Raw genomic sequence first — 27107 nt, 5'->3', positions numbered from 1 at the left:
TTAAAGGCAAGCATCACTGCATGGTCCACACATCTGATGTTCTTGTTCATACAAAAATATCTAGCAGATTGTCAAGCTGTCAGTTTTAACAGAAACGCTGTAGATAAATTGTATCTGTAAGTTGTGGCAAAGTGCTATCCATATACATAAAAATTGAAACACTCATATTCTAAAAGGTACTCATAACGTGCATCTGACAGATACTTCTAAGAATTGATTCCTTCCAACCAGAGATGTTTTCCAGTGAACTATAACTGCAATTTCCTATAAAATGCTTTGAGGAATTGCCTTAAGTCTGTAACTGTACAAACAGCTCCAGAAAATAAAAAGGTTTTTTCATTTTACCTATGGAACAGAAATCTGAACACTTAAAAAATGGTAAAGGATTTTGCTTATTGAGCTACGTGCCTTTCAGAATGAACTTCATTCAGTGCTTTTGTCCAAATAACCAAGCTCATTAAGAAATTGTATGCATATTTAAAATTGAAAGGGATACACGGAAAAATAAGCATCTGCAAGAAGATGACCACAAGCAGTAGCAAATCCAATTCTACAACAACTCTAAAATAAACCTTGATCTTTAATAACTGATTTCATATAAGGTGTTAATTCCACCTAACTTTAAACTCCTCTAAGTTAGATTTATGCTAAGCTAGTGCTCCAGATCCTTCTGTAGCAAATGGAGAGAGACAGGCACATCAAGCGGTTGATTCATCTCATCCTAAAATAGCTGTTTAAGATAGATGGGATGAAATTCGTTATTGAAGTGCCTATTTTTTCCCATTACTTTCAGTAATCATCTAGCTGCTTGACTTGAATAAGATGCCTAGTTTTTGAATGACTACATATAAGCAAGATGAATCCCAGCCACACAGAGTCTTGTTTCTGACAGTAACTTGTTTCTTACAGTAAGGTATGAATTAGATGACTTTGCAAGTATTTGGATTTACTGGAACCTAATATACAAGATAATTAACTAACAACTACTTTTCTGTCTAGCAATCACATTCAATATGGATTAAATGTAAAAAAACCAAAAAGATAGCAGACAGCTGAAGATTTTACCTGAATAAGATGGTAACTTCATTGTCTTCTTTTATATAGAATTTAAAATTCCCAAATCTAAATAAAGTCTGTTGATCCAGATGCCTGCAAAAACCCTCAAGAAAGTCAGTAGATGAAATATGAGCACAGGGTCGTAACATAGTAAACTAGGCATAACTTGTTATATATTTTAATACTAAACAAAGAATTTATTGCTTGATGGCTCACTTACAAACATCAGCTGAAAAAGTAAGACTACATGGGAAACTGAGCAAAGACTAAAGAGAAGGAAGGAAGAAGTTTGAGATATCACCTCATTCTATCCAGCTCACTCCCTAACCACAGTAATGGGCACCCTTGAGAAATAGGCCAGAAGCAAAATAGGACAAATGACCTAAGCTGAAATGTCACACGATCCCATGACAAGAAAAACATTTAATTCCACAGTTTTCTTCTCTAAATTCTCTGTAAAATTCCTTTCAGGAATAAGCTAAAGCCCTTAACTCTTCTTGAGATAGGAAGTAGAAAGAGAATACCATACATGTTAACTTGTAAATAGTAATCAACAAAACTTACCAACAAATTACATTTACAACACACTCCTGCATCTCCCAATTTAATAACTGGGCACCTTGATCTCTATAAAAATACACAAACTACTTGTCTGCAGTTGGGATCATATAGCTAATTCACTGCTACATCCCTGGGTAACACTGTACTACCTCTTTAGTCATAAAATCATTGACCTTTGCTTGTGCAGCTCAAATTGTGGAGAGCCTAGACATTGAGCAGTAACGCAGGAAAAGAGCTTTCTTCAGCAGAATAGATAGCAAATGCAGATATATACATCTGTCTGAAATCATGGGGTATTTAGATTCAACCTCCTTATGACATTCCTGTAAGCAAGTGTCCTGGTTTCGGCTGGGGCAGAGTTAACTCTCTTCTTAGCAGCTGGTACAGTGCTGTGTTTTGGATTTAGTGTGAGAATGATGTTGATAACACTCTGATGTTTTAGTTGTTGCTAAGTAGCGCTTATCTTAAGCCAAGGACTTTTCAGTTTCCCATGCTCTGCCAGCAAGCAGGTGTGCAAGAAGCTGGGAGGGAGCATAGCCGGGGCAGCTGACCTGAACTAGCCAAAGGGGTATTCCATACCATGGAACGTCATGCCCAGTATATGAACAGGGGGGTGTTGGCTGGGCGGTGCGGATCGCGGCTCTGGCATCGGTCAGCGGGTGGTGAGCAATTGCATTGTGCATCACTTGTCTTTTCTTATTTCTTTTTTTTTATTATTCTTTTTCATTACAATTATTATTAATCTTAGTTAGTAGTGTATTTTTATTTTTACTTTAGTTATTAAATTGTTCTTATCTCAACCCACGAGTTTTACTTTTTTTTCCTTTCCTCCTCCCCACCCCACTGGGGGAGGGGGAAGCGGCTGCGTGGTGCTTAGTTGCTGGCTGGGGTTAAACCACGACAGCAAGGACCTGCCATAACCAAGAAGTTTGAGGACTCTAGGTATGGAAAATGTCAGTTGCCAATGTGAGTAACATAATAAAAGGCAGTTTAACTCCAAATTATTACACCCACAAAAGCTATTCGAGTATCAGCAAATAATTTATTTTTACCTCTTCACTCTTTTATTCAAAACAGACTCTTCCATAATGTCTATTTTAAATGAGACGCTGATAAGACTAGGGATGCATCTCAAGCAGAAAATATGGTTGCTTATGGTAAGAGAGGAAACAGAAGGAAAAACTTCAGGCTGCTCTGCTTGCAGATGACTCAAACATGAACCTCTTGTTCATTTAGAAGGCATCAATGCCGCTTTATAGCATTTCTTAACTAGATGTCTATCCTATTTCTGATTCTAATTATTTTCTTTATTTCAATTATTCTAGAAGACTATTACAAACATTCAGCCTCCTACTTATTAGTCAATTCTTGACGTGGCTGTTCTTTCAGTCAGATGCCTAGCATACTTCATGCTGCCTCCAGTAATTCTTAAGCCACAGCTGGCCTGCCATTCCTTGAAGTAGACAGTGAATCTACTACTGCACAAAATAGGAAAGGGTAAAAAGAGGAGAGCAGACCCTTAAAAATCCAGTATTAACATTTCTCTAATGAGACATGGCCACTTATCGCTCTGGTGCTTACTCTAATAATGTCTCCATATAGTCCAAGAACTCTACTCTGTTCCAGTGGCATGTGCTTTCTCTTATTCTACTATTAAAGTTATTGTAACAACAAAAATCATCGTTCCGTGCAAAAACTCAGCTGTGAAAAAAAACCCCAAGAAATAGTATAAAAGAGATGGAACAAACCAAGGAAAGACTAAAGCAGTTTGAACAATCCTTGACAGAGCTTTGAAATCTGGCTACTATGAAAAAGCAAGCAACTGAACAAAAGTCACACCAGAACCTAAAGCCTAAGTCCCAAGTGAAAACAGGAAATAGCTTTAACTGACCACCAAAGACATGGTAAAACAGCAAACACACTATTAAGGAAACATCAAAGACAGCAAGATGACATATAATGGCACTAGAAATTGAAACAGCATACCATATACTGAGCAGCAAAGTAAAGCAGAACAAGAAATAGTAAAGATTTAGAAATAGTAAGGATCTGCCAAGATACCAATACAGCTGACATCTAAGATAGAAGAGAACAGGAAAAAAACAGAAAAAAATCCACCAAAAGTATTATAAATCCTGCAGTTCAGATGTCATAGTAACATAGTGCATTTAAATGTACCTCATTTGACATTACTTAAAAGAAAAATTAAAAAAGAACAATTCTAGCAAACAAACACCAGTAACATTGGACTGCAAGACATATACAAGCTCATAAATTAGTTTGATGAAATGACTAATCTATTCTAATAAAAAGTGTTCATTCATTATTATCTCTTCCGAAGGGATTATAACATAATAATTGATATACATTAAAATAATTGTTATACAAGTTCTACAGAAAGAATTATTCCCAGGAAGTACATTGTTAGTTTGTAATCTGTTATGTTGGTAGAATAGTACTTTTTTTTTTTTTAAGATAGCAGTTCAAATTCATCATGGAGTCTAGAAAATTATTGCATCCTATACTCTATGTTTGTATTTTTTTCAAGCATTAAAGTAGCTCTTTAGAAGCTAGACCAGCACCACTCATTTGTGAGGAAACAAGTGTAGAAACTAACCTGTATGTTTTCATACTCCCTTTCATCAAGAAAACCTATGCTATGACTTTAAGCTACTTCTAAGCCTTTGTGAGTAAAACAACTCTTTTCTTCTTAGGATAGAAAAAAACATCTGTATGAACTAGTCCATGTCATTTCCAAAGTGGCCTGCTTTCTTTTAGTCCAAGTTTTTTCTTGCATTCTCTCCTGTCTAGTATTAAATTATGTCTTATGGTGGGGACTTCTATCATTTCCATTGAAACATTTTTCCAGAGATAAATACAGGTATCTTCATGCTTTCTTACTTTATTTTGCATCATTTCCAGTTTTACTCCCACATATAATGCTATGTAATACTGGATGTGGTATTAAGTACATTTCAAATGTGAGGTGACAGTTATCTAGACAAACTTTTTACTTAATAAAAACTATATAAAGTTAAATCATTTGGTCTTCTTTTTATAAGGCAATCTCTGTCAACTTCTTATAATCTTCTTCCTTGAAGTTCATCCAGCTTATCTTTTTAGTCATGGTATGTTCATAATGAAACATAACATTCTACGCAGAGTTGCACTATGGCATACAGATAGAGCCAGCATTATCTGCCTGTCCTTAGCTATACTGTCCCTGTGGATTCCACCTCCAATTGCATTGGATTTTTTTGCTGACACACATTATTACAAACCTATGCCTAAACTACAGCCACACCATCACAATTACATTTCATTGCTATGTTTCATTCTCAGAGTGAATACTTGTATTAACTGACTTTCAGAAGATCCTCTGATAAAAATGCTGTATTAATATACTGAAAGGATTATTTCACTTGTTACCTTTCTAATCAAATCAGCAAATCCTCTCCAGAAGCCAGCTGTTCCATGAATGGCAAAACTAGTGCAAGATCAGTTTTTCACTAGTTTTCTACTCTCCCTCACCCCACAGTACCTTCAGTTTCATATTCTCTTGGTTATCTAAACACACCAAACTACTGTCACACGACAGCATGTACTGCAGCTTATTTGGAAGGCAACATTTCAGCTGAGCTTAAAAACTTTTCTCACCAAGATTAAATTGTGTCTCTACTTGCTATCTGTCACCAAATTTTCACAAATATTGGAAGAACCTAAACTCTCAAATTTGGTTGAAATTGGTGAAATTGTTCAGAGGCTATTTTTGGAGGAAGAAAAAACTGCTGGGAAAACTGGTAATCAGTTTTATCATACAGCATCATAAAGCAGGCTAAAAATTAAGTACGTATGAAAGTACAACACACTCCCTCATCTTAAATTATCCTTCCCAACACAAAAATGCTTTAAATAAGTGAAAGTATTATCATGTCACCAGAATAAGCAATGAGAAAAAACAGCTACTGCGGATCTCTGCATGAAATCATATCACAATATTGATTTATGCAATGCTCTCACAAGATATGGTTATAAATAGAAGCAGTGACCAGTACTAGAAAACAAATTTGGGTAACATAACAGAGTATGCAGACTGACTCTGTAGTCCATAAACAGAAACTAAGATAAGGAATATTTTCTCCTCCACAGCAGAGAAGATGAGGGACACAAGTAAAATAGTACCTCTAATTACCACTAAAATGAGTTTCCTCAAAACACCACAAAGAGAAAACACCTCAACTTTAGCACAAAAAGCCAAAGCTTACATAACATTGTTCTGTGTATCAATTTTCCAGCATTTTAGAATAATTATGTTTCAGAAAGATCAAGTTAGTTCACCAACTAGTGTGGAACATTCTCACCTACTTCTTAATGATACCTGAGGGTTCTGCTCTTCTTCACCGTTTCCCAACAGCTTTTCAAGATCAGTCAAGTTCTCAAGGAATTATGATGGGATTCTCTATTCCATCCCAATCTCAAAATTTACTTCATTTCCCAAAGTTTTTCTAAAATTTCTGTACACATGTACAATTACAAAGGTAGTTATTGTAACCATGACTCGGCTAACTTTTACTTATATCTCTTGATCTGTTGTCGATACATCCCCTTCATAAGTTACAATCCTTTTTGCGAAACAAAGAAATGGCAGGTATACATGAAAGGAAAGATCATTCTCTACAACCATGTACAATTTGCTTTGTCTCTTCTGGGAAGGCCTTCGAGACAGCAGGATAATAAAGACTCTGTCACCACTAACTTGGAACGGATTGTTTCTGGGGACTTATGAGCTGGAAAAAGATTTCAGAATTCATATACCAATTTCCTAAAGCAGTCTTTTCCTCAATTTTTAATGTATTAAGTGTAAACATATCCATTAACACATTGCTGGATTTTTTAATTCAAGGACATAACCAATTAAAAGGAATTTAATTAGTATGATAGTAGAACAAAACCTAGTATGAAGTAGAATTTAAAACCATCACAATTACAAAGCATAATTATATAAGCCCCTCTCTAAACATAAAACAGTGTCTGCTGTTATTTTATGACACAGTTTTTCAAAAATTGCATTAGCAAATTGATTCAGTCAACCCCAAATACAAACATGTTTGCTACATATAGTGACATGTTTTTATCTGAACTACTCTGCATAATGCTGCATAGCCAAATTTAAACAATAAGCATCACACACTACTTCTGACATTTATTATTTTGTTTCTGTACTATATTGTCTGCTCAAAGAAGGGTGGATTGCATCTCAAACTACCCAGAACTATTACCCTGTCAATTCAGAAGAAAGCAATTTCTGCCACTCTAAAATGACAATGCTGTCTCAGCTATTTCTCTTCTTCCTTTCCTTTTTTTTGGTGCAGGAACTAATATTGCTGCTGTTGGTAGATATGCATTCCCAATATTTTGATTATTTTATAGCCCTTCACATCTACTTAAATCACACAAACCAAACAAACAAACAAAAACAATCTAGTCCAAGCACTGATTAAGTCTATAGGCTCTGACTTTTGCTTCATGACTTGTGTTAAAATACTCAATCAGTTCACCTCATTCCTTGTGAACAGGTTTCCATATTAAAAAGTCCACTGTCACACACAGTACTAGCCAAGCACCTTGAAGGTGGCATCCAGTGCATTCAGCTGTTTGCAAAGCCTTTTTAACATTCTTAAATTATTATGACATTGGAAAGACTTTAATGCTTTAGTCTGTCATTTTAAATATTACTCAAGCATACATTTTAAATACAAAGACATCAGTACTGTATCCATGTTCTCTTTTCCGACTGCAGACAGACAAGGATCACTGCTTCCATGATTTTGCCTGTGGAGTAGAACGGACAAGTAATGTCCCAAAAGACCACTTACTGAGAGACTGCAACATGTAAGTGACATTTTATCCTCATGCCTACATCCAAATAACTGGACAAAGAGGTGGAAAAAGAACTGCCAAAGTCCTAGCTCTGATGTGAACTTCCATGTACAAAGACAGGGTATGAGAATAATGAACTTGGTATAAGCAAACATTTAAAAAAAAAAAAAAAAAAAGAGTATTTAAATCTAAGGAACACTACTCTCAAATCAAAATTTCTTATAAAATGTGAAAAGACTCGAAGACATCAGCAACAGAATCTAACAGGAAAAAAAAAAAAAGAAGTGAATGTAGATAGGATAAGAAAATTACAACTCAGTGACCCTGAGGGCCACTGGGACATGGTTTGGAACCTGACACTTCTAAAGACTGATCTAACTTGCAGACACTTTACCCATAACTGTTGTTTAAAAGAGCACAATAACTTCCCATCAACAGCTTCCCTGCCCAGTTATAACTGAACAAAACAAACCAATTATTTCAGAGGACCTGAAAAAGATGGCACATAACTAGTTACACCAAACTCTTGCTACACTTAACTACCCAGACTGTCACTCACAGATTGTGCTATGCTTCAGGAGTATTTGGAGAACCAATTAAGGCAGCCTTGCAATCACCTTACTTCTGCTCACTAAGAAGCAGCATAAGCATTAGTCTTCAAGGTATGGGACTTGAATATTTAACACACTACAAGGACTCACTCTTGAAGCCATTTTAGGATTTAGCGATTTCTAGGGATTAAGTGTCAATCATTATCATTCTGGCACTAGGAAATCACAAGTAACAATTTCAAAAGCGGCAACTTGAATTATATTCAACTGCCGAATGCCTGAGTTCTTGACTCTCCCTCTTAATTCAGAAGAGCCACCAGTAGCTCCCCCGATAGCTTGAAACCTTTAATTACTTATTACAAGCACACAGGCCAAGCATTCTGGCAGGTATATGGCCATCACATGTGGTCACCACAGCAGAAAAGAAGATTGAAGAAGATTGACATCAAAAATGCTTGTAAACTTCTGAGAAAGATACTGTCAGTGCCCCAGCCAGTGCAGTGGTCTTAGAAGAAATTTAGGATGAAACCACTTCCAGTTTTACTTAGGATATAATGTTCTGTCAGGTTTTTCTCTTTATTGGCAGGTATTTTGTAAATTAAAAGTTCTGATGAAAACAGAAAACAATATTATGGACTGCATGCTGTGCAACGTTCTTGGTTTGTTTGTGTGTCATTCATTGTAGTTTTCTTTTTCTATTCCCTATGCCAAATAAACTTCAGTTTATTTACAGGAGCTATAGTAGTGGGAACGAGCACCAGAAAGTCCCTAAAAGAAAACCAACTTCTGACCTTAGAAAGCTGGACACTGAGTAGAAGCAACAGAGTGACTCTGAAGAGAGGGAACAGCAGCTGTATGTAAAAAGGTCTTACAAAGAAGCTGGAACAAGCCCGTGCAGGAATGAGGAATATTTGGATCTGCAAGGCTTCAGCTGAACATATTGTAAACATATTTCCTTAATAAAACAGTAGTTAGGGTAGGCAAAGCTTAACCAATAATTTTGCAAATGAAGAAAGAGATCCAGAACCGTGGCACAGATTAGCAATTCCTTAACTGATTTCTGATGTTAGCATTTCAATCAACAGAAATTCTCAGCTTAAATGGCAGGCCCAGAACACATCAACTGCTATTAGATGAATATTGAGCTTGTGCTTTCCACAATTTAGATTTTTACCCAGAGGACATTTGCTCCCTTTTGTTCGCAATACAGTAACCTCAGTTAACAGGCATGTTCGTTATTTATACATCATGCAACACAAAAATCAATACTCTGTCCTGCCCACAATTATTTTTGTTTGAGAGAATCTGACATGCATATAATAATCTCAGTTACATACACTGTTTACATATTGAGGGGAACCTTTTGGATAGGAAATGCTTTCTATTCCATGCTCTTGAGAAAACAAAACACAAGTCAGTAGTAATCTAGGAACTTAGGCAGCTATATTGGTACCACAATTTAATGCAATATGGTTCCTCACTTTGGCTTGCTTACAAATGGGATGCTAAAGGAAACTGCAGCTCATTCAGCAGACAGAATAATGTACTGTCAAAGGCAAAATTTTAGAGTAGTTGTTTATGCATTTACTAAGCTTAAATTGCAAACAATGTGTGTCATGCTTTTCCACCACTGAAAATTTCAAACTTCAGAAAATATTTTTTCAGTTCAATTATTAAAACCAAATGCCTGCTGATCCAAAACAAATCCACTAGCACCAATTTCAAATATTTTTCAGAAGGTAAGTTGTCCACACGTACAATGTAACTGAACATTGAAGCCACAATTACATTAAAAGCCATTAATTTATAGTGTTTACATATATCTTTTTATAACTTGAAAACACATTATTTATAAGGATATAGATAGATGAATATGTTACTACACAACTGCATTTGCACCAGCTTAACCCACAATAACCGCCACGTGCAAGAATGGGCAACAGCAAAATAGGCAGGCAACCAACTACTGCAGAGTAGCTGTGGGTGGGTAACTTGCACCTTGTTCCCGACTCCATTGTAACTTGCCTGTCTGCTCCAAAAAAGTAACCATGAAGATGGCAGTCACTGGACTGAATGCTGTATGCAGGAGTACTTACCATGAGTATAGAATGGTTCCCACTACTGATGCAAGTTTGCTGTTTTCTTGCTTTTGCTTTGCAAGCCCAAAGTCAGCTACAATAAAGAAAAAAAGATTCACATATCAATAACCACCCTCTTTGTATGACAATCAGTGTTGGTTCACAACAGCTGAAAAGTTGGGGGAGGGTGGAAGGGAGGTTTGGGGGGTTTTTTATCTTTTACATTTCACAGTACTGGACCATACTATCTTCCTACCTCCACGTTAATCAACAACTTATGTTTGAATCAGGCCTACCAGGTTTAAAAATATTACAAACACACCTCTAATGCTTTCAATCCAAACTACATGATCAGTTTCAGGTTTCTATTAATATATTCCAATAAACTGCATGACAATGGTAAGTATCTAATAAGCAGCGACCTAATGCCCAAATTAATGGAAAAAATAATGTAATGAAGTTAGTAATTATTTCGCCTTCCTTCAAATTATGATAACTGGGAAGGGCGGACTTTCTCAGAAATTTAATTTCAAAGGAGTACGGGGGAGGTCTAATATCTGAACAGTTTATGTTCAAATATTGCATTTGGTAAGAAGTAATGGTGAATCTTAGCCTTACCTTGTGACAAAAGCTGTAGATTTAGAGGACCATGCAATTCTGTTAATATAAGTGCCTTTTGTGTAATTACCAGGTAGTCTTTCACAAAATTGTCACACAGTCTTTAGAGATGATATTTTTAATCTAAGTTCCATACAGACAGTTCAAGTTTATTTTTTTCAATTCAATACTCTACTGCTGCCTCAATGCAACAATGCAGCTAAGATACATTGCACTTTATTAAATCCAAGCACAGAGAGCAAGAGAAAGTTAAAGTCTGTTAATAAATTTTTTTATTGTAATACTACTTCAGAATTGGGAAGATTTGTGTGGTAAATAATATTGTTTAAAATATTTTAAGGCTCCTGTTCTACTTGGACAGAGCCCATAGCATTCCTATTCCAATTGTTTTTACAGTGAGATAGTTCATAAACATTTTAGTTCAAAATGTTGCTACTCATCAAAAAAAGCTGCAGATCAGAAGAAACATAGGTAAGAAAAAATTAGTTTCTGTTGGCTCTTGCTCAGTGCAAGCCTCAAGGGTCTGAAAAGGAGTAGATCTCTTATTCAGAAAGGGCCTTTGATAAGAAAGCCAAATCTAGGTACCCAGGCCACAGAAATTTTTTTTTTTTAACACAAAGTTCAAAGAGCAACTAGCTCTGCAGTGCTTAGAAAATATAAGTAGAAAGAATGCTAACTTAATAGGATCACTGAGAACCCTCCCTTTTGCCCTTAAGACAGTCCTCAGGCAGTTCACTTGAGGGAATATTAATCCCAAAAGGACCAGAGGTTTTTGCAATGTTGATACTTCCCTGAATTAATTGGGTGGGGTGAATCATTCTAAATTCCCTCCTTTGGAATCCTTCAGATAATGTTCTATGAAGAAAGAGTATTAAGACATTACATCAATCAATAAATTCAGTTCCTGGTGCTTGAAAGATTTAGGAAAGGAAAGAGGATAGCTGGACATCTTGGTTCTGGAAGTAGTCTATTTTAATACATTAGTGATTCTCTGGAAAAAAGAAAGCAAGGGAAAAATCAGCCAGATGGAGTAAGTATAGTCTCTTCCTTTTAGGCTCAGGTCCTCAGAAACGGAGGGAAACAACCCTTTTCACAGGCAATAACTTTTTCCAAATTCTGCTAAACCATCTTGACACCAGCAAGAAGCTCCTAAATACAACTGGTGCTGTCACAGTTAAGGAATGTAAAGCATAGGACAATCAGCTTTACATTAAACATAAATGCTTTTTCTTAGCCTTTTCAAGCCCATAATACAGAATTAAATGAAAAGGAACTGGCAAATGTTGAACTTCATTGAACTAGTGAAATTGCTTCTTTTAATTTATTTAGGCATCTGTCTGCAGCTTATAAATTGGTCTACAACTTTTAATGCTCCAGGATTCTTTACTTGGTACTTGATGCCAAAAGTTGTTACAATAACTAACAAACAAATTAAATAATTTCTGAGAACTGCGAGAGGCCTGCCTCCCATACCATTAAATGAAGATATGACCAAATATAAAGATGATCCCTATTAACTAGTATTCATTGTTTCAGCTGTGAACTGAGGCTTGATTAATGAGGACCCATTGTGACAATACATATTTGGCAATTTCCTGAAACAGCTTCATACCATAGCAGTATGTCTTTTAGAAGCTGGAACAGAATTGTGAGAGAAAGATAACTCAATACTTGCTCAGCTTCTTAGGAACTTTACCCAAGTGTCAGCTTTTAGCACAGAGAGAGACCTACTTAAATCTTTGATCTGATTTAGTGATTCTTCTGTTATGATCTTATCGGTCACTTCTGAAATTCAAAATCCTACTTATTAAAGAAAGTATTCTTCCTGAACCATCTCGATTTATGACAGTTAATTCATCCAGTGGTACACCAAGCATTAAGACATAGCTCTTAAGCACGGGAATGGGCCCTTCTTCAGAAGCTAGACCTAACCAATTCACACATATCTGTGTGAATGCAGATGCATCTGATCACATATCTCACCAATTTCAGAATGAAATACAAAACTTTCGGCTTCCAAATATTTTCCTACAGCTTCCATTCTCACTTACACAAAAAAGCAACCTACCAATTAACGAAGTGTTGTGAGTACTTGCTGGAAGGAACTATATCAATGCTGACAATATAATGATAAATATCAGTAGAATAAAAGTGGCCAGAGAAAAATGGAAAATAAAAGCCCTTAGAGAATCATACTCAGAAGGCCAGTGAAAGCTTTGTAAACCAGTAAATTAGACGAACCAAAACAAAGGCTGGTAAGAGCAAAGGCAAAGAGATAGCACAAAACAGGAGGGAAGGGAGAGGGCAGGCAGGCCATCCAGCCACACCAACATCAGGATGCAGAAATGCATGCTGCATCAGTCCATCCAAAGGGGAAATTATAAACCCATCTTAGCGATTCAGAGCAAGATTCTACAAGAAAGAAGACCTAGTAACCCTCTGCCATAAAAAAGACCAGTCCTGCCCCTCTCTTGCACTGTCTCTGGAAACCATCTGGTGTTTGTGTCTTGATGAGTTTAGCTCACGCTTTTTCTAGGCTAGTTTCATGCTGCTTTAATGTAGACCCAGACATGAAATTGCAGTCCTAAAATCACTGAATTGTCTTCCACTTGTTGCCCTCTGTAGGTTTCCAATGCAGGAATAAAATTGGTACTAGAGAGGCAGCTCCCTCATCCCCTAAAAATAACAAACCCCCTCATTTTGACTGTTAGATTGTCCCACCTTCCTGAAAAGTAAAAATACCCGTTTTGGACCAAAAATAAAACAAACAATGGTTATTTTGTAGTACAGCTGAAGAAAAACCAAAATGCTAGTGGAGGACACATTTCCATGAGGAAGCACTCTTGGAGCTTTAATGGCACCAGTGGAAAGATTCATCTACCTGCTCAAAAAAAAAGAGTTGTCTGTTGCTGCAAAATAATGGTTGTTTTCATCTGCACATGTCATTTCGGAAAAATGGTACTTTTTCTGGTTTTAAACACTACTTTAATTTTTTCAGGTTCATGTGAATTACATGCATATCACCACTACAACTTATTGTACCATCCTAATACATGAGAGTTTGTAAACTAAGGGAAATGGTAGGTACACCAATCTAGCAAACAAGTTTTCTAAAATAAAATTTCCATGGTAATAGGTTTTGGTGCTTTGTCTACTGTGCAACCTCAACTGATGTAATTTCTTTACAGCTAATTTCTCTAATGGTTGGAAGCTTGGCATCCTTCACTGAAGATGAAGATTATTTTTAAGTCTGTTCAAAGACAATACAAAATTAACAAACTTTCACCATTAGATGGATCTTTATAAACTATGACAAGACATGCAATTTCACCAGCAAGTCATTACCAGTAGTCATATCTCTCCACGGTATTATTATATTTGACTAGATTTTGTACTGTGATTGCAAACATTAAGCCTTGAGGTTTTTTTTCCTTAGAAAACTAAACACTATTTTAATTTTTTTTAAAATTCATCAAAAAATAGTCAAACAACTGTGCAAGACAGTCCTCAAATAAGAAGAAAAATTAACACAAAATGATGCAGCCATAATCCCTTAGATTCTGAAACAGCCTTCACTTGTTTTCACTTGTTTACGTTGTGTTTAGGGTAGCAGAGTAAGTGATAATGAAGTAAGATTGTTTCAGAAAACAGTAACATGCTGGGGAAGAGGGCATGAAGGGAAGAGAGAACTATGAAAAAATGAGTAGGCTGACTTGACTAGTATCTTAACCTCCTACAGAATGATCCCTTCAACTTTCATAATGGCTGAATTACAAAAACTTTCTAAATTTTAGCAGTCCCTTTAAATGAGAATTTTAGGTACCTGCAATGTTTTTTTCTCTTTTTATTGACAGAATCTGTTTTTTTTATTTGCCATTTTATTCCCCAAAGATTTCACCTAGTAGGTTGATCTTCTACAGTAAAAACAAGAGGAAAATTTTCCAGATACTACATCTTAACAACACTGATCTCATATTTGCACATTTGTGGCCTTAATTTATATTTGAACCCTATTTGAAAATGCCATTAATTTTTCCTAAAATTAAATATGCACACAAAGACCAAAAGCAAAGCAAAAAAGGAGGATGAATGGAGTATCAAATTCACTACACAGTAAACTTCAGACCTACTCAGGTCAGATTTTCACTGTGTCCCCATTGAACAGTTTCTTCTTCTACCCTGAAAGGCTCAGGATGAGACAAAATCACTTTGTTTCTCTTCAGCAAGTTTGCAACTGTAATCGAGAAAGTTCGTCAGCAACTTACTGAGTTACAGTGATCTGGAATATAAAAATAGAACTTTAATTTTATTTTCCATAGAAGCATATCCTAAAATCAAGATAATTTGCAATTTAATCAACAGTAGTACATACTTATTCTACTCTTTTCCATCAATAGAATGGGAACAGTATTAATTTCTCATCGTTCCCAAATACACCTTCTAGCTATTCTATCATTCTCCTTTCTGCGTGCTAATATGAATGCTTCGTAAACTCAGTCTACTGTCAGTTTTGTGATGCTTGTAACTTCTGCACTAAGAACACTAGCATTGATCCACATCTAGAACTGAGATTTGTAGAGAGATGCGATTGTGCTATTAATCCACCAATAGTGTCCAGAATGTTTGATTTACAGTGTGAATGTAAACAAGTGGAAAATTCCACTCAGCCTATTATGGAAGCTTTGAAAATGAAGTACTACAAACATTTCCTTGAATCTTAATATGAAGAGTAGCAATTCCAATAATGAAGACTCGTTAAATGAGCCACCTAATCTGCAAAAAAACTAGCACTGATCCAAGTGATTCTGAAAAGTAGCGACTAACACACAACAGATGCTAGTTATATCCACTTTACTTCATGGCTACTGCTTCTATGGGCATGGCACAGAATCAAGAACCAAGAGGTCTTTTAAAAAGTGCACTCAAGAAGCAAGTATTCTGAATTACAAAATTAACAGGTAGCTTTCTTCCAGCATCCAGCAACTATTTCAACTTTTCAAGTCTCATTCGCTTCACTGTTCTGACACTTCATGGCTGCCTGCTATGATTAGAAGTATTTCAGACAGGTGAGTTGTCTCAAAACCAGTATTCTGCTGCTATATAATCCTAGGTTTCAGTTCCATACAGATCCTTTCTGCTGCTATTGCATCATGTGTACTAAACATTAAACAGAGCATGCCACCCAAAAGAGCCTATGGAACCCTTCACAATTCTCCTTGATATCAGACCGGAAAGGTGTCAAAGTGACACGGCCCTCTTTGACCATCAAGATCTAAACCTTGCTGCAACTAGATGACACTGAGGAAAAGTGATGATCTACAGAGTCTTCTGTTTTGTCCTGCAAACAGATGCAGCTACGGACCTCTAGACAGAAATAAGCTGCACTAGAAACAAAATACAGCTGCAGTAAAATATAGCTGCAATAAAAGCAGATATACATTTTCAATTCAGAAAACTGTAACTTCTCAACGTCTTATCTAAAAAGGCTGGGCAGATTAAACTGAGAGCCACAGATAATGTTGGTTCAATGAATCTCTAAAACCCTATACAAAACAACTTTCATTCAGGCTGTGCCTAAAATTCTACTTTTTTTGTGTGTCAGAAATTATAAATCGGACATTCAACCTGACCAGAGAGGTACCGTTTCAGTAACGCTTTTCTACCAATTTAGAATGAGATGTTTTATGAAATTGCAGGTTAGCATGATTTAATATTTATATTTTCGTAGCATTTGTAGCTCGACCAATTATGATTAAATGCTGTACCAACATAAGAGATGGTAGTTATGGCCCCCTTCCTATCAAATTTATGTCAGAGATGAAACAGAACAAATAAGTAGGGTGGGCAGTTCCAGAGACTACATAACAACAGCATGCTTAAAGTTCTCTACAGTTAGAAACAGACATCTTATATCACCACTAGCCTGGCTAGGATCAGATTGTAAAGTCTGTTTCCATTCGCAACAACACACAACTTAAAAGAGCCTGAAAAAGATTGGGATAATTCAGATTTAATTGACGTGTAAAAGATGTCATGGGCAACGCAAAGGAAGTTATATAATCTTCACATTAGAATGAAGCACCTCCTGGGCTTAGGACTTTCATTTATATCTTGCATAAGTTTAAAAACAAAACAATAAACAAAGACCTGGATAAGGATAGCACCTAATCAGACTCAATATTTAAGAAAAAGAAAATACAGTGTGACTATACAATATCAAAAATTCTTCCTACTATTACCTCAGGTATTTTTTTTTCAGTAAAACCTATAGAGATCATATTCAGAGATCATCTCTAGAAAAGGCCCCTCATAGCTTAATCTTACGTTGTGCCAGGCCGGTTGCAGAGTTCTCTGCCTGTATGAATTGTAGCTTTCAGCCACCTTTTACCATAGGTCCCTGCCTACCAAGTTCTGCTGGAATTGTTCGACAAGGACCACCTGTAGAACATTTCTCCATGAATTCAGGACAAGCAAGCATAATTCTTTATCAGGTTTATTTTTTTCTGTGATGACAGCAAGGTGGGAATGTCTCCCACACTATGCACTCCTTTCCTTTTCAACAAACAAACTCAGAAACTGTGTGAGAGGTCTTCATAGGATTTGGAATGTGAGTGGCTCAGTTCTCACATGCATGGTGAGAAATGCCTACCTGTGGGTCCCAGAATTTTCCTAAAGCAGTTCATAGTTGGGGCTGCTGCATAGCCATGCACAGTACAGAATAAAAGTCTTAGCCTATAGAAGCACTTTGCTCCAGTGTATTGCTCACTTCATTCTTTTTTTTTTTTTTAATTAAAATCTACCATGAGAGTCTGAAACTAAAGCACCTCTCTAAAAACAACATAATTGAAGAACGTTAGTTACAGAGGAATAAGCTGCCTTTGTTATATTGTCAGCCTGCAGATTCTCATAGCAAAAGATTAACAAGAGTTACTATTTCCAGAAGGACTGATTGAGGAAAAGAAAGAAGAGAAGTATTATAAGATATACAAGCTTCTTCTATGAAGCAAAGTAATTTGGACCATCAGAGGCCACATCTTAATTACACAGTCGCACAACACTGCTTCACAGATAGTCCACGGGAATAGTACTCTAGTTAGATAGAGACAAGTTTTGGACAGTTTTGAGATTTGAAAGACTCCAGAAAATTGAACTCTCTCTCTTTAGGATGAATGTGCAGCTGTAAACACAGAACTACAGTTCTGAGTAGATCTTAGAGCAGACCTTCTCCTTTTATAAAAGCTGACAGGTTAAATTCACTGCAGAGGTGGATTTAAGATTTCTCAATATTTGAGCATACGCTTCCACCTTCATCTGACATTTTGTTTTAACTTTCATCTAGAACCACTTGAAATTCTCAAATGGATAGTACACTTATCCACAAATACTGTGAGACATAATTATCAAGATTGCAAATGTTCCAATCTTTGGCATACATGGACTATATGAGTTAGGCATAATACCACAGCATGCACCAATACAGTACATATTTACTATCATCAGAAAGAAAGAAAATTATTCTTAATTTCATTAAGGTTGTAAAACAACAAGACTCAGTAAAATCCAGAAGTAAGAGATAAAAGGTCTTCAGCTCCCTCCGAAAAATCAGTGTACACTGGTACTAATTAAATTACTAAATAAAGTAAGTGTTTGTTTAAATATTGCAATAGTTTCGAACCAATCACTGTAGAAATGGTCAAAATAAGTTTCAGTTCTTCCAATTTTCCTCAACTCCTGTAAATCTTTGACAGAAATATAAATGCTTTTCAAGGGCAATTTTGAGCTTACATTTGAAACTACATTTACACTTCTTTATATCTAGATTGGACCAGAGATAAGGCAAAGGTGTTAAATCAAGACAAGAGTGCCCCTCAGTGGCAGTATGTTGATATAAAATACAACTACACGATACTTTACTTTAAAATATAATATTCTGAATATTTATTTTCATCACTCAGGGACAAATGCTCCTTTAAATCACCTTTCAAAACTGTTTCATTACTAAGAATCAGAGGTTTTTAGCACATACAATTTAATAATGAATAAATTTAAGTATGTACATCATCAGGACTAAATATTTACTATAAAACAACAGTTGCTAAATATATTTGCCTATTATAGCTGAGTGTTTTGTGGTTGGGTGTGTGCATATGTCTACACTTCCCTGTTATTTTTAAAGGGATTGATTTTTGCATAAAGACTTCTCACAACAATTCTGCAGTATTTAAATTGTTTATTTAGTTCTGTGTCATGAGCAGTAAGAAAGCATGCAGTGGTTCTTTGAGAACTTTAAAAACTACAGTATCTGAATTGCCTGTAAGGCTTGCTGTGTGTACCCGGTTGTATTAATTCATTCAAAGAGTAAAACTTTGTCATACTTTGTACTGTTCACATATATACCGCTTTCAAAGCCTATCCTGAAACCTGCCTAGGCTCCTTCCTCCACGCTGTGGAGATTATAGAAGCATACATCAAGAATATTCACTACTACAGGCTTACACAAATAGCACCTCACTGCAGCTAATCACTGGGAACAACTGATGGATACTAAACAATTGTATGGTAGAACTGGCATAGAACAGATGGCTGTTATACTTCGTATGTTCATTAGCACTTGTTATCTAATCTGGTTATCTCGATATTCTTGCTGATTTAAATAAAAACAGGCCTTGAAGCATAACTACAGTTTAATTTTTTTAGGGCTAAATCATCTCCTCCATTTCAGTAAAGAAATTCTACTCACGTACATCATGGGAAATTCTCTTCAAGTAAAGTAGCTCTACTTACTAATTGTAACTTTGTCTTTATCCCCCAGCATGACATTATTCGGAGTGAGATCTCGATGAACAATCCTTTTCTCTTTATGCAAATAACGAAGAGCTAGACAAAGCTTAAAAACAAACAGGAAGAGCCTTACAAAGATTCTTAACTACAACCTAAATAAAGGCATATAAAATTAAATTCATAACTGATATTAGTGCCTGATATAATAAGCATTACTTTGTCATTTATTAGCCTAACAAACATAAATGGTGCTACTAATTACATGCAGGAAAGTCCTGGTAACAAAAAAAATGGAGGCCCTTACTTGGATAAATATATGCCACATTCTTTCTTCTGTAAACTGTTGTTGCTTTTCCTTCAAAGAGTGAAAGTGTTCTCCCAATGGCACTCCCTCTATGAGCTCCATGACTATGTACAATCTGTCGTCTACATAAAAGAAAATTAATTAATAGAACATTACATTTATACAGAAGGCATCTGAAAATAGAGTATTTGAGGTTAACATATATTTTAAAAGCTGTTATTTTTTACTTTTTAAAAATTTATTTGTACAGACAAATACATTTTAATCATAGTTCTACTGCTTGTTATTCCATTTTTTCCTCAAATTATATCACAGCAACTATAAGGAGTTCACTGCCTGATAATCACTCAGTGAGCAGGTGTATGTAGCTAACTCTATAAAAAAGAAAATAAATTAAGACAATATTGCTGAGCAATCTATATCATTCATTCTACTAGTCACTATAGCTTTTCTCCCTACTTAGCATTCCAGTTGTAAATTTTGGATCTTTATAGGATGAGAATGATGCTTTCTACATGTTTACATTGCATCTAGTTTTACTGATAAACAAATATAAATATTATTTCTCACCATTTTTTCAATATTAAAGGAATATAAGCCTGTCTGAACTGTAGCAGTTCTTGAAGAAACTATTACCATTTATTCCTCAAATTTGACACACTCCTTCCAAGCTGTAAGTGGTTTTATTATATATTTCTATTTCTTCATTATATACAATGTGGTAATTCTCTGTATTTGTACTTACTTTCCAAGAAGGTTCTATAATATCGTACAACATTTGGATGATAAAGCTACAATGAGGAAAGAAATGTAGATGTTTAGAATAGTTAAACTGATGGCACAGTATTTATAATGTTTAGCTACACATTGGAAGGAAGGATTCCACAAGGATTCCACAAACTTGCTTATGAACTGCAGTGCAGTAGACCTTCACTGCTACCCCAAACACAGAGAAGTGTTGCACATTACTAGAGCAACCAGGAGGAAAATACACCATGATTCCTACCCACTCTCCCCTTAATAATTGAAAAAGAGTAAATGAAGTTTGAAGACAGGCAATTACGCCTGCATCAAAGTATTGGCTTTCTTAGCCTAAGAACACTAATGATCAGTCTGGTTTTTTAATTTTCAGTTACAAAAAAGACTATCTTCTCACTGTATTTTAAACCCAAGAATTCATTAAATGGAACAAAGACTCATCAGTTTTCTATCACAATCTTAATTTACAGAATCCCTGAAAAAAGTTCAAATACTGCCAACACAGAAAATAAGACTCTTTAGTAACAAGCATTTGCACTGCTGCTAACACTACAGTAAGAAGGTTTTCAATATTGGCAGCATTCAGGTAGAGGGGCTAATATTGTACTGATCAGACAAAAATAGTAATAGCAGCTGGAAGCCCTGCTATATAGAATCATAGAACCGTTTAGGTTGGAAAGCTAGCCTTCCCAGTCTGCTTCAGTCAATGGAGAATGAGTTAATGCTCAATAGTCTCCAGGGTGCAATTCTTCTCATCCTAAGGTAAACAATTAAATAGGTCAGACGAATCTCACCCCACAACTCTGCTCTTTGCATTGACTATAAAGAGAGTCTTACGGTGATCAACTCAGCTGAAGCTAACACCTGCATGGCTGATTCCTAGAGCAGATTTTATTTATTTAGGGCTACAGATAAGACAGAGGATCCGAGAGAGACTCGTGCCCCACTGCACTGGCAGCTGGAGGCCAGGTAGGAAACCCTAGGGCATGTGAGCTGCGTGTAAGCACCCGAATCAAGTCCTAAACTGAAGTACAATGAACCTTATTCCCTTCTCTCCTTCTGTGAAAGGACAGAGACCAGAGCTCCATGTCCAACTTACCTAAGTCAGTTTTGCAGCCATTCATGGAATAGAATTATAGAATCATTTAGTTTGGAAAAGATCTTTAAGATCGTCGAGTCCAACTGTTAACCTAACACTGCCAAGTCCACCACTAAACCATGTCCCTAAGCTCCACATCTACACATCTTTTAAATACCTCCAGGGATGGTGACTCAACCACTTCCCTGGGTAGTCTGTTCCAATGCTTGACAACCCTTTCAGTGAAAAAATTTTCCTGATATCCAATCTAAACCTCCCCTGGTGCAACTTGAGGCTGTTTCCTCTCACTCCTTACTTGGGAAAAGAGACTGACACCCACCTCGCTACAACCTCCCTTCAGGTAGTTGTAGAGAGCGATAAGGTCTCCCCTCAGCCTCCTTTTCTCCAGGCTAAACAACCCCAGTTCCCTCAGCCGCCCCTCATAAGACTTGTTCCCTAGACCCTTCACCAGCTTCGTTGCCCTTCTTTAGGCACACTCCAGCACCTCAGTGTCTTTCTTGTAGTGAAGGGCCCAGAACTGAACACAGTATTCGAGGTGCGGCCTCACCAGTGCCAAATACAGGGGGATGATCACTTCCCTAGTCCTGCTGGCCACACTATTTCTGATACAAGCCAGGATGCTATTGGCCTTCTTGGCCACCTGGGCACGCTGCCAGCTCATATTCAGGCAGCTGTCAACCAACACCCCTAGGTCCTTTTCCACCAGGCAGCTTTCCATATGAGAACTCACAGTTAATAAAGCTAACAGCAGAATGCCTATACATGAAACCAGAGTCCATGAGACATACCTGCTCTTTGATGATGGTTAATTCAGAGACAATGTTCTTTACATTGCTGTCTCTGTCTTTTTTGTCTTTTCCAAATGCGGGATTGTGTAAATTGACTTCTTTCATTGCCAGGAGATTTTGTCCATTATGTTTTCTGACCTATGAAAAAGATAAAACCCTTGTAAAACTAATATAGGATGGGGATAGAAAGGATATTATTATGGCTACCAGATTAGTTATCAGAGTCCAAACCTGTCTCACAAAAGTTACAATCATAGCTTTTTCTGTGTGTGATGTCATTAGCCAAAAGAACTGGACTTCCACAATACAGGTTACCAGTACACTGCTGAACTTGCCACAGTGTTTGAAGTAATATTATCTGTGCCCAGTGTTGCTTTTCAGATAAAACATGCTTGAATTTCTGTGATTTTACACAGATTTGTTAGCCTTTGCAATGGACAGAAATGCTGTTTGTGGAAAGGAATTTAAAGAAAGTAAAAGTAGGAAATCTAAGAGATACACTGGTCAATCTTATAAATACAAGAGGGGACAAACAAAATCACAGTAAATACTAACAACAAGCCCAGATCCATAAAGGCCTTTTCACACCTGCATTCCCCTACCGAAATTCAAAAGACGATAGTGCCTAAAAGAGGTATTGGACCCTCTTCATTAAGCCTCCCCTCAAACCTCTAAATTAATACCAAAAGGGAAGTTTACCTTATATACGCTTCCAAAAGCTCCACTGCCAAGGTGCTCTAAAATTGCATAATTGCCTATATATTTTGTAGGTGCCTTATTCTGATTCATGCTCTCAATACTTTCAGCAACTTGCTTCAATTCATCCTCCTGTTATAAATTAAATGACAAATAAATAAATATAAAATATTTCATGCCTTCTTGTGCTAAGAATGTGCTAAGAATACAGCTTCTTCAAGCTATGAAGCTTTTTACTTACCTTTAATAAATTTAGCTTTGATACCAACTCTTCATAAGCACTGATATCACGCACATAATGTCCAATGTCAATGAAGATTTCAAACAAGTCAGTAGGGAAAAGTCTACAAAGGTTTAAATTTTGATATATTTTAGAAACAGTGTACACAGTAGCTATTAATCTACAGCAGAGACTTTTCAATGTTAATTATTACAACTTACTTTAGAAGCTGCTAAATAATACACTTATTTTTTACTAATCTATTAGGATATTAAGCCTCTAACGTTACATACATAGGAGTTAAAGGACCTTTCAAAAGTCAGAGTTCAGCCTCCATTGGTCGGGTATTAATATAAATGCCAGTTCTCCAAACAAGTATAAGCCTCTTTAAAGTCAATGCATGTCCTGAGTTTCCAGTAATTTTCCTATTTTTTTCTTATAGCACTTTATATTATGCTTGTTCTCACTTTATCTGAGTTCCTTCTCGTAATGCATTAAGTGATAGGATTAACATTTGTCTGCATTTAAAGAATCATGACACCCATCTTAGAATTTTTGTCCAAGAAGTCTAGTCTAAAAGATGAAAAGGACTGAGAAAAGCAAAAGCTAACAGATAGTAGATAATATTTAATTAGTGACATGCTTAACTGAAGGTTTGTTTCTTTTTAAAGTTCTGGCAAAAGTAGAAATACAGAAAATTAAGGCATTTGGAAAAATACGAAAGACGGCAAATTAGTCCAGATTTATCACTTTCAAAACTTGACACCAACCATGAACATTTATTACAAACTGGGGCCCTTTCAGTACAAAATCCACTCTTTAAAAGCAAAAATAACACAAAAGTTATATTTAGAATTCTAGTAATTTATGATACAGAATAAAATCATACTGAAACACTACTGACAGGCAGACCTCCTAGGCAGTACGATTACTATCCTAATCTCACAAATCAAACTGTTAGCTTTTACACGGCCTTTGTAGCCAACCTTGTGAAACTGTCATCTTACTAGTAAAAATGGGTAACTGATGAAAGACATTTTCTCCTTATTGATCCAAACTTTTCAGCAACACTGCTAAGTAAACCAGCTTGATGCAAAGTCATTCCCATGTGAAGGAGTGGAGGGCTCAGAGAAAAAATTTACTGCTCCCAGTTACTTGCTACTATCCACGGCTGTAACTTGCACCTGTGAATCTTCAGGATAAAAGTATGGTTTATCTCCAACAGTATTAAATCTGTCCTCAACATATTTAAAACGTTGATTCATGGGGGAGGAAGGAGTCCCTACAGAGCTAGCTTCTCTGGCACGCATACAACAGAAGTCCCCACACTGAACATCTAAATCTTGCAGGCTGGCACTGATGCAATCCAGGAATGGCTATCTGTAGCTGTGGACAGAAGTTGCTTGTTACTGTTTCTTCTTGTTGAAAATAAATGACATTTAAAAAACATGTTTTTCTGATTGGAGTGATGAATTTTGAAAGCTATCCTAAAGGAGTTTCACAAAACATTTTGTTAACATACCTTTTAAAGATATGCCGATTTCTTTCCATACTGAAGAGAAATCTCAGGGCTCTGAAAGCATAACACTACAGCAGGAAAAATACTTAAATTAATGACAAATTTATCCACAAATGGAAAAGCCACTGATAAACATCAAGGATTCCCCTTGACTTTACACGTTGGTAAACTTTGTACTTAAATGACTAGACAGATTACATTATTAACCCGATAATGAAGAAAGCCCATCAGTGAAGGGATATGATAATAGATTAATAATGAGATAAATAGATATTTTAAATGGCAATAATATTTGTCTTTCTCACAATAGTATTGTGAGATTAATATTTGTGATATGCTTCAGTTAAGGCGTGATGATTTTTATATATGGTACATATGCAGAATAAATGACTGATATCACTGCCACCCTTGAAGTAATGGAGTAAGATCACTAAGGTAGTATGGTAGAAAGAAGCTGAAAATTTAATCGTTGAAAACACAGACAATAGAGCAGTAACGAAAGCAGACCAGCATTGCGAGAATTCTAAGAAAAATGCCTATGAAATTCAAAAAGGGTATTGCAATAGCTGCAACAGTATTGCATAGCAGTAACAATGATAAAGGCAATACAGATAGCAGTGTGAGAATCCGAACAAGGTTTCATAAAAAAATATACTACTTATTGTTTGTCTGAAACAGATTTAGTTTTCATATGTGATCATTAAGTCCATTATTAATTCACATGGCTTCATGTTTAACCCAAATACAGTTGCTTAGCATCTCCTGTGAGTTATTTCCAACACATTCTGCTGGAATCTAAAAATCTCGGTGGTCGTAAATTAAGCTCCTTAGAGTTCTATGAGGCAACTGTATTGAGCATATGCTCCAGTTTATTAGACTCCATGTTAGTTTTGTATACCCTCTAGGAAGATTTTTATCTCATCCTTAAGCTGATTTAACTGAAGTGCACTATAAAACCTCATTGCAGAAGAAAGGTACGTACTGCACTGAATCTGCACTCCAACCCTAATCTAGAAGACCTGCAATGAGAAAGATGACACTACAATGAAATTTTTTTTTTGTGGCAATGCCTTCCCTCGCTATCCAGGCATGTCTACCTGATTGGATAGTTGAGTAGCTATGTAGCCATGTTAGTGTAGGGCTATGCCAGAACAAAGACCAGGTGAGAGGCAGGATCCTGACTGCATTCACCTGTGCTAAGGACCTCCTCACACTTGCCCACAGAAGGGCAACTGGAGCAGCAGCAGCAATGTTCATCCCTGAACCCCAGACCACTACTCTCCTATAGCTTAGAGAGACACCAACACCATTTCCCAGAGGCTGGAGAAAGGCTACCAGATAATTAATTACTACTGATAACTTTTAGCCTAAGTTGACTCAAAACTCAAGCATTTATAGGGGTATTGATGTGCAAAACCAAGAGCCATTCTACGCTTATTAGCTCTATACTTATGCTACATTTAAATTTGCTTTATTTCATGTGATGTTTTCCTGTATGTTATTTAACATACTGGGATAGAGTTATTTTTCTTCTTAGTAACTGGTACAGTGCTGTGTTTTGGATTTAGTGTGAGAATAATGTTGATAACACACTGATGTTTTAGTTGTTGCTAAATAGCGCTTATCTTAAGTCAAGGATTTTTCAGTTTCCCATGCTCTGCCAGCAAGCAGGTGTGCAAGAAGCTGGGAAGGAGCACAGCCAGGGCAGCTGACCCGAACTAGCCAAAGGGATATTCCATACCATAGAACGTCATGCTCAGTATATAAACTGGGGGGGAGTTGGCCGGGAGGGGCAGATCGCTGCTTAGGCATCAGTCAGCGGGTGGTGAGCAACTGCATTGTGCATCACTGTTTTTTCTTGGGTAGGTTTTTTTGTTGTTGCTGTTATATTCCTTTTCATTACAATTATTATATTATTATTATTAGTTAGTAGTATATTTTATTTTACTTTAGTTATTAAACTGTTCTTATCTCAACCCACAAGTTTTACTTTTTTTTCCTCCTCCCCATCCCACTGGGAGGGGGGAGGGGGAAGCGGCTGCGTGGTGCTTAGTTGCTGGCTGGAGTTAAACCATGACACAGCCACAGTAAGATGCTCCAGAAAGAAACAGATATTAGTACAGTGTCAAATCTACAGTGAGTTTCAATGAAGACCAAGGCACTAAAAAGAAGATCTGATGCTGGGCAGCCTGAAAAA

At 36.4% G+C, this 27107-nt stretch overlaps 1 protein-coding gene across 2 annotated transcripts in view; it reads right to left on the bottom strand.

Annotated features, from left to right (window-relative positions):
- The window catches only part of NEK10 (NIMA related kinase 10), a 110070-nt gene that overhangs the window by 62061 nt on the left and 20902 nt on the right, over positions 1 to 27107 (bottom strand). For both annotated transcript variants that reach the window (XM_050891657.1, XM_050891658.1), the window contains exons 15-22: positions 24914 to 24978; positions 23413 to 23515; positions 23175 to 23303; positions 22476 to 22613; positions 20575 to 20620; positions 19830 to 19951; positions 19529 to 19631; positions 10145 to 10220 (exon numbers count right to left, since the gene is read on the bottom strand). In XM_050891657.1, the coding sequence (XP_050747614.1) occupies positions 10145 to 10220; positions 19529 to 19631; positions 19830 to 19951; positions 20575 to 20620; positions 22476 to 22613; positions 23175 to 23303; positions 23413 to 23515; positions 24914 to 24978 (782 nt within the window). The remainder of the gene's footprint in view (positions 1 to 10144; positions 10221 to 19528; positions 19632 to 19829; positions 19952 to 20574; positions 20621 to 22475; positions 22614 to 23174; positions 23304 to 23412; positions 23516 to 24913; positions 24979 to 27107) is intronic.

The sequence above is a fragment of the Gymnogyps californianus genome, chromosome 2, assembly GCF_018139145.2.
Source record: "Gymnogyps californianus isolate 813 chromosome 2, ASM1813914v2, whole genome shotgun sequence".
In the NCBI taxonomy this organism is placed as follows: Eukaryota; Metazoa; Chordata; class Aves; order Accipitriformes; family Cathartidae; genus Gymnogyps; species Gymnogyps californianus.
This window is presented reverse-complemented; position numbering and strand designations above follow the sequence as displayed.